Consider the following 12,032-nt stretch of genomic DNA (forward strand, 5'->3'; position numbering starts at 1 on the left):
ATAATGCCTGCGAGGAACTCATTGACAAATACACCGAGAACTAGACTCAAAGGGCGGCGTACAGCAATTTCTCACCAGATGCAGTGGCAGGCATTGTCACTGAATGCACAGTACACCAATGGGTTTATGGCGCTGTTGAGCGCAGGCAGGTTCTGAATGATGAGCAGCGCAAAATTACGTTCCTCTGTCTCGGCCAAGAGGTAGAAGTTGTCCAGAATGTCAAACATTAAGTACGGGCTCCAGCACAGCACAAACGCTGGGAATGAGAACCGAGCACATTTGTTAACAGATACATCTTTCTACAGGCTATCGGCTGGTATAAATAATAGATTTTAAAACAAAATGAAATGTCAAGTGACACATTATGGTTGTTGAAGTTATATAAGAATTGGAAAACTATGTTGTATTAAGCACAATCAAAATAATTCAACCTGATTACGATGTACAGGCAATTCGCGACTTATGCGCACCTGTCTGATAAACACCCACACTCACAAAACAGTTTCCATGACATCTACATTTTTTTTTAACACTGACTTAAAATGCAAACTCGCACTTGCAAACTGAACCACGTAACTATTTTGTTTGGCGGAGCGATCCTCCGCGAGATGTAACAAGTCAGCCTTGCGCCAGGAGTTTGTGCGTGTGTGTACATGGGGTTCCAAGGCTTCGAAGCCACTGTGCAAGCGCTGCGACCCTCCCTGTCCCCCACACTGAGTACACACACGCAGTGCACACACATAGTGTCCTGGCATGGGATTGCTTTGCACAACAGGTTTTAATCCAAAGGGTACCTATGAGGAAAGTCCCACGGTTTCCGGTGCCAGGGGATTGGCCGACCCTTGCAGGACAATTTACATCCCGGTGCCCCTGGATTGGCTTAATAGTGTATGGGCGCAAAAAGGTTATCGGTATAGCCACAATAAGTCATTCATGCCGAGGCAGAAAAAGTGAGAAAAGCAGACGATGAGTAGAGGGGAGCGCAGCGCCACGACCCCCCGCTGACCTCCACACCAAGGAATTCATCTTCAACATCTTGGCCGTCAAGATTCCCCTGCTGTCCTGCCTTCTTCAGGCGCTCACAGCGTCCATGTGATGCCGTGCGTACAGTTACGAAGTACGTGGTAGGATTCTTGAGTGACTGGGTGTGTAGGCAGTAGTAGGCTAGGCTTTTCTCGCGAGATACTCCCTCCGGGTAGTGCAGGCTGGGTAGCTTACTTTAAAGGATTGTGGTTTGCGCCGAGAATAAAAGTGAGCACAGAGCCAGCAGGGGCACGCGCGTTTGTGCAGCCGCCTTCGCATTAGTGGTGGTGTACGTGGGCGTGTGCGGAGTAACATCGTGCGGCGGTGAGCAAGCAGTTTAGCCATGTCTCTCCGAGATGGCGCTAGCGCGGGAGGACCGACCACCCGATTGGCAAGGGCCCGGTGGGAGCTGAGCAATGCGGCAAAGGAGGGGGCGAACGTAGCGCCCCACCTGCCCGATGAGGGCGGTGGGGCGGACGTCGGCCCTCACACACTCAGTCGGCAGTGGCCCGGCAGGAGCCGACTGACGTGGTGGAGTAGGAAGCAGAATGGGCAGATGTCCTGCCCCATCTACCCAGCGAGGGCGGCGGGGTGGACGTGGGGCCCCACATACACACACGCGTGGGTCATGTAGCCTGCATGCCCAGCCACTGCATGCCTGAGCAGCTTTTGTTTGGCCAGATAGAGGGGGCTAAATGGGCGCGGCAAGGGCTAGGGAAGAGATGGAGTGATGTGGCACAAGAGGATGTGGAGCTAAGTGGACTTCCCGACCACTGGTGCCAGCGGTGTCAAGATTTGCCTCTGTGGAGGAGGCTCGTGAAGGACGCTGCTGCTGGGCAGTTGGAGGCAGTCACCCTCCAGCAACAACGGAGGGCAAAGGAGCGACGCTCACAACAATGAGCGGAGCACCGGTGGATAAAACACAGCAAGTTGGTACAGTAGGGGGCACAGGTGGTGCATCGGCCAGTCATCTCAGTCAGTCGACCCATGGCACCTGGGTCTGCCCCGTGACCTCCTGACTGTGGGCATTTGACACTTCACATGGTTTTAATGTGCACATAGCCTGGCACAAGCGCCATGGTGACGTCACCACCACTTAGTGACGAATGGCGGTTGTTGTTGTTGCACACGCATGTGTGTGTGGGGAGAGGTTGCACAACGCTGTGAAAGCTACGTGGTCTGTCGCTCCGCACGAAGTTTCGGGTCTTCTTGGCCAAAGTTACACCCTCACTTCTCTATGATTGTGAAACATGGACCCCTCCAATTGGACATCTGCGCCAGTTAGAAACATTCATATTCTTAGGTGTTTTCGGTAAAGTCACGTAGGTGTAGGGGTGTTAGAGAGAGAGCCGTTATGCATGGCAGCCTATGGCAAACAAACACAGTGGGCGGGGCTACGTAAGTGCACGGGGAGGTGCCCTCTACGACGTCCGAGCCAGGCACCCTGGGGGGGGCTGGTTCGAACGTTATGATCCCCCGAGGCCCCACCCCTCAGGGAGGGGTTGGGTATAAAAGGGGATGTATCAAAGGGCTCGGGAGTGGAGTTAAAAGCTAACCAGAGAAGACTGAAGACGTCTTAGATAGAGCCCTGGACTCCCCTAGTTCGATGTCCTTATCAGGGCCGAACAGGACTGAGCCAGCGACGTGGTCCCGAAAGCCAGAGCCGGTGCTCTTGTAAGAGCTGGTCTGGGACTCCGGGTACCGGGCCTGACTTACCAGTGTCGGGCCAGATAGCCTCCCCTAGCCCGTTAGTGGAGGACTCGGGGGTAGGACAGGGATAGCTAGGGGTGTATTCCCAGTTATACGGGTGAGGGGGCCGATACCCCCTCGAGTGTTATATGCCCACTGTTGTACTGTAAAATAAATACACGTGTGCCTCCACCTCGGTGTCAAGCGTCCTCACCGGTACTTCAACTGGAGTCAGAAGTAATACGAACATGGAAACGCGGAATACAGCTCGGGCCAAAGTACCACAGGAGGAAGACACTGCCGAGATCGTCGGGCCCGAGACGGCTCCACAAGACATGGTGCAGCCGGGGCCTGGCGCCTTCTTACCGGGGCATCGGGATGAAGAGGGGCCGCAGCCAGACGCGTTACGGCTGGCTCACGGAAGGCTGGCGGAGCTGCTGTATGCCGCTGCCGCCACGCTGGAGACCATCACGCGATTGGGGACTGGTGATCCACCACGGGGCGAGGCGAGCCGACGACCGGGACGCCTTCCCGCCATTTCAGAACAGTCGGAATTTGAATTTCCCGCCATCGACGCTACAGCTGCTCAGGGCGTGGCCAGCTTGAACATCCGCTCCGACATCGGCCTCGCTGGAGCTGCAGCGTCATCACCGGCGGAGGGTGCGTCATTACAACCGCGACAGGCGATCCCATCGGCCGTTCGCGCCGAGCCACAGCCGAGTCGGGGTGACAACAACCTACGGGGTCCTACAACAGCCGCTGCGCTCCACCAGAGACTGCCCCCGCTTAAGGAGTTCGTCGGCGCGGAGGGAGACTGGGGCGGCTTTCGGCGACGCTTCCTCGCCCACAAAGAAATGGTGAACTGGTCGGACGAGGAGGCTCTCCGCGCGCTGCCGGCGCTCCTCGACGACGACGCGCTCGCCGCCCTCACATCGGCGCCGAGGGAAAAGCGTTCTACGCTGCCGATGGCGCTACAACTGCTGGCCGGGGTCTATGGACCATCAGCTGAATGCCGACAGCAGTTTTACGATCGCAAGCGGGGTGAAAAGGAGTCGCCCCTGGCATATCGGACGAGCCTCCTGGCGATGGCAAAGACGGCCTTTCCTCGTATGGACGATGACGGCGTGGACGCGATGGTCACGGAGAAAATACTCCTCCTGGCAGACGACCTTGACATTGCTGTCGTCGCACAGGAGGACGCGGAGATGACATCGCTCCAGGCTGCGCGGCTCCTCCACGCCAACCTTCTGTCACTGCGGCGGAAAGCCAGCAGGGCATTGGCCGGGCGTGCGGTGGCTGCAGCCACCCTTCCGACGGAGGAGCTCTACGCCGTCGACCACCGACGGCAACATGCGACAGGAGCACGGTCGGGCCGGGACGGGTCGAGCCACTTCCACCGTCCATCATCTCCGACGGCACTCCCACGGTGTTTCAACTGCGGCGTCCGGGGCCACGTCGCCTCGGGGTGCCGCTCTCCTCGACAGCGCGGGACGACACCTCAACGGGACGACGGCCCTCGTCACAAGCTCCACCATCATAACCCGGCAAGTCGCGGCACCCCACATGTTTGGCCCACGCACACGCCCGTCACGCACTCAAACACCGCAACGAATGGGGGGCTGATATCGCGCACCATCGCACCATCACGCACCACTCTGGGTACTCATATCGAACCCGGCCAGTGGTCCGTGTTGGCCGATCGTGTGGTAGCCGCATCGTCGGGGTCGTCTGCCGTTGTGGGGCACATCGACGGGGTTGAGGTACGCATCCTGGTCGATACGGGAGCATCGGCGACCATTATTTCGGAGTTAATTTACAATATTCTCCCTGTCCAGAGCCGTCCTTTGATGCCTGTTAACGTGCCATTCTATGCTGCTAACGGGGGCTCACTTGGCATCATCGGACAGATTCGTGCCCAAATTTGTATTGGGGAAATTAAATTGTCTGGGCCGATTTTTGTTTCCTCCTCGCTGGCGGTTCCGTGCCTGCTGGGGACGGACTTCCTGGCCAAAATGCCGATTAGGATATTAATCGACCAGGGATGCATTGAGCTCCCGTCGGGCCGACGCATGGCGTTTCTGCCATCGCCAGTTACGACTCGGACGGCGTTCGCGACGGTGCCGGCATTCGTAGATAGAACGGTGCGCGTCCCTCCGGGGGCACAAATGTTGATTCCTTTGAAACTTCGGCGGCCCTTCGCTAAGGGTATTGGGGCCCAAGGGGTTCTGCTGGGGCCGTCTAGGGCCGGGGTTAGTGGACCTCATTTACTCCCGGCCCAGACCATAGTAAAAGGGGACGGTGAACCCTTCATCGCGGTCCTCAATGTGGGCTCGCAGACGGTGGTGGTCCCACAGGGGACCGTGCTTGCTCACGCAACGCCGGTGCCATGTGAGGAACCCGTCGCAAATCACGTCAGCGTTGTCCCTGCGCCGCGACCGCATTCGGACAGCGATGAAGGGTGGCTCGAGGCGCTTTGTGCGGGATCGACGGACCTGTCGGATTCAGAGCGTCAACAACTTAACACACTACTGCGGGAATTTTCCGACGTTTTCAGTCGAGATAAATACGATTTGGGTTGCACTCATCTGCTTCGTCACCATATTGATACGGGTGACAGCGCGCCAATACGCCAGAATCTTTTTCGGTTGAGTCCCGCCGAAAAAGACCATGTCAAATCGGCTATTGATGACATGTTGGCCGCCGACATCATTTCTCCTTCCACCAGCCCTTGGGGAGCGCCGATCGTCCTGGTTAAAAAGCAGGACGGCTCGTTGCGGTTTTGCGTTGATTTTCGGCGCCTTAACAAAATTTCGGTTGCCGACGCATACCCGCTCCCTCGGATGGATGAATCGCTGGATGCCTTGGCGGGAGCGCGATTCTTTTCCACACTGGATTTACTTTCGGGATTCTGGCAGCTTCCTCTGGACGATGACTCAAAGCCTAAAACTGCTTTCCGTACACCGCACGGCCTGTTCCAATTCAACCGGTTGCCGATGGGCTTACACTCAGCGCCGGCAACTTTCCAGCGTTTGATGGAATTGGTTTTGGCTGGATTGCAATGGGAGTCGTGCCTCATTTATTTGGATGACGTTATCGTCTTTGGTAAAACTTTTGACGAACATCTCCAGAGGTTGCGGGCGGTTTTCCTAAAGATGCGGGCTGCTAATTTGAAATTCAAGCCCCAAAAATGCCATTTGTTACGCGATTTGGTGCGTTATTTGGGGCACATCGTGGGACGCTCAGGTATTGCTACCGATCCCGCCAAAACGCAGTGTGTCAGCTCCTGGCCGACTCCCACCTCGGTGGGAGAGGTCAGGAGTTTCATTGGCTTCGCGTCGTATTACCGATGGTTCGTCGCTGATTTTGCGACAATTGCCAAACCCCTGCACGTTTTAACACCAAAAGGGGTTCGGTTCCACTGGGGTCAAGAGGAGGAGGCTGCTTTCTGCTCCCTTCGGGACGCCCTGGTAAAAGCTCCTCCCTTGGTTTACCCCGATTTTTCTAAGCCCTTTTAGCTCGACACCGATGCGAGCAACACGGGTATTGGGGGTGTGCTTTCCCAGGTGGTTGACGGCGTGGAACGGGTGGTCGCGTACGGTAGTCGGGTGTTGTCTCCTGCGGAGCAAAGATATTGTGTCACCCGTCGGGAACTGTTGGCAATTGTCTATTTCATCCAACAGTATCGCCCATATCTGTACGGTCGGCATTTCACCGTCCGCACAGATCATGCGGCACTACAGTATGCCCTGCGAGTTCAACAACCATCGGGACAATTGTCTCGATGGTTGGAGATTCTCCAGGACTTTGATTTTGAAACCACCTACCGTAAGGGCGTTCGCCACACAAATGCGGACGCTCTGTCGCGCATGCCAACCACCTCCGAATGTGCATGCCTCCTGGGGTCGGGACGTTGCAGGCCTTCAGGAGACGTATCGGTTCCGGTCTTGGCAGCCACCGACGACGACGAAACATTAATTACTAATTCGATCGAACAACAGGGAAGAGATTCCCTGTTGGGGTTGCCCGTCACTGAATGGGGGCGCCTCCAGATGGAGGATACCTCCCTCCTCGGGTGGCGTCGTCGCGTCAGGGGGTGCTGGGCGGGTGAAGGGTGATTCTGATGCATGGGAAATGGTGCAAGGTCTGCTGATGCATTGGGACGGGAAATCCCATCGACATCGGCTGGTGGTCCCTTCTGGGTTGCGAGGCAAGGTGGTGTGGGCCGCGCATGAGCGCCTTCTACACCTGGGGACCCAAAAGACTCTCGCCTTGCTACAACTTGATTTTTTTTGGCCTGGCATGACGAGGGATGTTGGGGATTTATTGGGATCATGCCCTCGGTGTGCGCAACGGAAACCGCCGGCACGGGAGTCTAACCCACCCTTGCAATCGATCAAAGTGTCCAGAATAAACGAGCTTGTCGCGCTGGATATTTTGGGCCCATTCCCCGCCACCCCCAGGGGCAATAGATATTTGTTGACTGGTGTGGAGTATTTTACACGCTGGCCTATGGCCTGGCCCCTTGCCAACCAGTCGGCAGCAGCCATCGTGGAGGCCTTTGTTCAGGGATACGTCCTGGACAAAGGTGCTCCGGAGTGGCTGCTAACCGACCAGGGCAGAAATTTTTCCGGTAAACTACTCAAACAAGTCTGTGAGCTCCTGGGCACGAAGAAAATTCGTACCTCCCCGTATCACCCGCAGACTGACGGGATGGTCGAGCGCCTGCATCGCACCATCACGTCAATGTTGTCACAGCAGGTCTCAGACTCACAGACCGATTGGGACCTGCAAATTCAAGGGGTCTTGGCGGCATACCGGATGGCACCCCATGCAGCTACGGGATTTTCTCCCTTTTACCTCATGTACGGTCGCGAACCCGACCCGCCTGTTCGCGCCCAGCTGCAGATCCCCGAACCGCAAGGAAAAACTAAATTGGCTGACCATGTAAAATTTAATCTGGCCAAATTAACAGAGGCGCAGGATGCTGCAATGCTAAACTCAGACCTCCGTCAAAAGGCGAATGAGCGCCTCAGACTGGGTCGGGCGCACATGATACAGTGGAAGCCGGGGGACAAGGCATGGCTGCACTGTCCCCAGGTGCCACTGGCAACCTCCTCTAAGCTGGTGCGGCCGTGGCGGGGACCTGTGGAGGTGGTCGAGGTTTTGCGACCACAGTGCGTGCGCATCAAATGGGGGAAGCGGCGGTGGTTCGTGCACCCCTCTAGATTAAAACCCTTCGTTGCGGTACACAAACCCACTTCACATATGCGTGGCCAAACATGTGGGGGGTCGACCGACTCACTGGGTCCGTCTCCGTCGCCCTCACCTAATGCCTTGCCGGCCGTACCACCTCCAGGTGCATCAGGACTGACGGGCTCACGCCCGACCACCCCTCCTGGTGATACCAAAGGTCGTGCGGCGTCGGATGAGGACTCACTCCGGGACGGACAATTGCCACCTGACGGTCCGCCACCCGGGGTTACCCCGTGTGAGGGGCCCGCTGCAAGGACGCGCGCAAAAATGCGCAGACTGTTGTGAGGCCGGAAGATGTGTACATAGGTTGTGTTCATTGTGTGTTGTGTGTGTGGTGGGTTCCCTGCAAATTGTATATAGGCTGTTTTTTTACGGAATTCGTATTTATTCAGGGGGGGTGCGTCGGGTTGTTTTCTCTTCTTGCTGTTGCATTTTGTTGTGTTCTTGTTGCTGTTCTTGTTATTGTTGAAAAATAGTGAGGCACACGCGCGGTCAGGGGGTAAATGCACTTTTATTGTCATTTTTTTTTTGTATGTTGGCAGCCGGGACGGCTGCAAGCTATGCGGGGGGGGGGGGGGGGGGGGGGTGATGTAGGGGTGTTAGAGAGAGAGCCGTTATGCATGGCAGCCTATGGCAAACAAACACAGTGGGCGGGGCTACGTAAGTGCACGGGGAGGTGCCCTCTACGACGTCCGAGCCAGGCACCCTGGGGGGGGGGGCTGGTTCGAACGTTATGATCCCCCGGGGCCCCACCCCTCAGGGAGGGGTTGGGTATAAAAGGGGATGTATCAAAGGGCTCGGGAGTGGAGTTAAAAGCTAACCAGAGAAGACTGAAGACGTCTTAGATAGAGCCCTGGACTCCCCTAGTTCGATGTCCTTATCAGGGCCGAACAGGACTGAGCCAGCGGCGTGGTCCCGAAAGCCAGAGCCGGTGCTCTTGTAAGAGCTGGTCTGGGACTCCGGGTACCGGGCCCGACTTACCAGTGTCGGGCCAGATAGCCTCCCCTAGCCCGTTAGTGGAGGACTCGGGGGTAGGACAGGGATAGCTAGGGGTGTATTCCCAGTTATACGGGTGAGGGGGCCGATACCCCCTCGAGTGTTATATGCCCACTGTTGTACTGTAAAATAAATACACGTGTGCCTCCACCTCCGTGTCAAGCGTCCTTACCGGTACTTCATAGGTAAAACATCAAAATTAATAAAATAATAAAATAAAAATAAAGATCACGACGTTTCGGAGGCAACACAAGTCTCCGTCATCAGGTGGGACAGTCACAGCCAGATCAGCTGCATCAAGTGAGGCAATGATTCAAGATGTAATCCCTTAAAAGCGAGTTGAGGGGGGAGGAGAGGGGGGGGGGCTCATCAGAATGTGGTAGCCAATGAATGGAAAGTATCGGGAGAGAAGGGCCAAAAAAAAAGGGGGTGGGCGACGGCGTGGAAGCTATTGTGCGCAAGCGACACACTGCTGCCCACGCCAACGCATTGGACAGAGAGGGGGGAGGGGGGAGGTCTGATACACATGAGAAAAGAAAGAAAATGCGTATGTTTATACCAATGCTGGCTGAACAATGAAGAGATTACTGTTAAACACTGGGGATGTTAACACTCGGTAAAGTAAAGTAAACTAGTGCCTGTCATCTTCTGCCTGTCAGATAAGATGGTCAAAAAAGTGTAATTAAGTCTTTTTTGCGTGGTTAATAACATCTTTCCAATGATTACTAAGTTTGTACCCATCATCACGGTTGAAATTATGTCTGTGTTTGTATATTTGTATGGCTTCGTGTACAAACCTTTGATGGTAGCCAGGAGGTTTGCAGAGAACCTTGGTCTCGGAAAAGACAATTTCATGAGAGCCCACTGAGTTGTAGCAATGATCGGCAACGGCCGAAGAATCAGTTCTGCCATGTTTCAGATCTGACTTGTGCTCGCGGACACGATCAGCAACATGACGTTTCGTTTCTCCAATGTAGCAATCACCACAAATGCAACTCAATTTGTAGACTCCAGGATACTGTAAGTCAGGAACAGCATCCTTCACAGATGGAATCAGATCACGGATTTTATGCACTGTACTGAATCGGACTTGGATCTTATGTTTGTTTAGAATTTTGGAGATCTTTTTGGTCACGCCTGCTATGTATGGTAACGTGAATGATGGGTACAAACTTAGTAATCATTGGAAAGATGTTATTAACCACGCAAAAAAGACTTAATTACACTTTTTTGACCATCTTATCTGACAGGCACTAGTTTACTTTACGTTACCGAGTGTTAACATCCCCAGTGTTTAACAGTAATCTCTTCATTGTTCAGCCAGCATTGGTATAAACATACGCATTTTCTTTCTATTCTCATGTGTATCAGACCTCCCCCCTCCCCCCTTTCTGTCCAATGCGTTGGCGTGGGCAGCAGTGTGTCGCTTGCGCACAATAGCTTCCACGCCGTCGCCCACCCCCTTTTTTTTTGGCCCTTCTCTCCCGATACTCTCCATTCATTGGCTACCACATTCTGATGAGCCCCCCCCCTCTCCTCCCCCCTCAACTCGCTTTTAAGGGATTACATCTTGAATCATTGCCTCACTTGATGCAGCTGATCTGGCTGTGACTGTCCCACCTGATGACGGAGACTTATGTTGCCTCCGAAACGTCGTGATCTTTATTTTTATTTTATTATTTTATTAATTTTGATGTTTTACCTACGTGACTTTACCGAAAACACCTAAGAATATGATTCCTTGCAGTCACGAAAGCTTCAAGTCTAGAATTAATGCCCTCTACGGGGGACAATTCCACCTATCTGTTAGAGTTTTTAACAGACAACGAGACAAGAAGTCACAGCTTCTCGAGACGCTGGCCTTCCTCAAGAGATGCCGAGATAACAAGGTAATACCCATCGCTTTCACACTCACATCCGCTGCTGTGTCCTCACCGAACTCTAAACAGATCTTATTTAAAGCTAGCCTATCACTAATCTCGGAGATAATAAGGTTACTCCGATCTGAACTCGATAATTTAGACAAGATTCTCTTACAAACACATTTAATGTTAACACAAAAAAATGTCACCTTCTGACTGGAACCACGTTGATAACATGACTTCTGCTTCTGCTGACTCAATGTCAGCCAAATGCAAAGCCAACCTGATTTCTAAATTCAACCTCCTATCTAAGAAGAAACCAGAGCCACACATCGCAAAGCTGGATGTTAACAAGACCGTGATTAATCAGAGTAACATCCCTATTTCTGACAATCTAAAAACGGTACTGGCCAAAGGACTAAATGTCGCCGTCACCCCTAAATATATACCAGTAGAAGATATGATTTCTCAGATTGATGTAGCCCTCAGAGGCATAGGACACATCCATGCGGATGTAGCAAGAGCTGAAATAGCTACTATTCTTAAGAATGCTAAGAAACCCACTAGTAACATCAGCAAAAACGAACGCTCTGAACTCGCGGACCTAAAAAAGAGAGATGATATAGTCATCCTCTCGGCAGACAAGGGCAATGCCACGGTCATCATGGATAAAGATTCATACAACAACAAAATCCTGGACCTTCTTAATGATGGGAGTTACTCCAAAATTAAAAACGATCCTACTAAAAGCCTAACGACGAAAACCAACAGTATCATCACGAGTTCGACTTCCCTAATCGAACCAAGCAAACGTCCCTCTCTAAAACCATCGGCTGCTAGACCTCCCAGACTCTATGGTCTTCCCAAAATCCATAAGGAAGGCACCACGCTACGACCCATCGTGTCGACGATAAACTCTCCTACGTACAAACTAGCCCGTTTTCTATCAGATACTCTGCTTCCCTTCACAGGCAAGACCTCTTCGGCAGTACTCAACTCAACCCAATTAGTCTCTATGGTTAAGGACATGGTACTATCTCCTGATGACATCCTCGTCAGCTTTGATGTAGTATCTTTGTTTACCAAAGTCTCAGTATCGGACACCCTAACAATAATTGAGGACTTAGTCCAACATGGATTGAATTCTGATGTACCTGCTCTGGTTAGGCATTGTCTCACCAACACCTATTTTACCTGGAATGGCACCTT

The 12,032-nt window shown here is 53.4% G+C and overlaps 1 protein-coding gene across 1 annotated transcript in view; it reads right to left on the reverse strand.

Moving 5' to 3' along the window:
- NPSR1 (neuropeptide S receptor 1) overlaps nt 1–12,032 on the reverse strand; it is a 58,522-nt gene that overhangs the window by 14,140 nt on the left and 32,350 nt on the right. Inside the window, exon 8 of the mRNA XM_061554486.1 lies at nt 76–256. Within this exon, the coding sequence (XP_061410470.1) occupies nt 76–256 (181 nt within the window). The remainder of the gene's footprint in view (nt 1–75; nt 257–12,032) is intronic.

The sequence above is a fragment of the Lethenteron reissneri genome, chromosome 20 (genome assembly GCF_015708825.2).
Source record: "Lethenteron reissneri isolate LAM-NWPU_2019-01 chromosome 20, ASM1570882v1, whole genome shotgun sequence".
NCBI lineage: Eukaryota > Metazoa > Chordata > Hyperoartia > Petromyzontiformes > Petromyzontidae > Lethenteron > Lethenteron reissneri.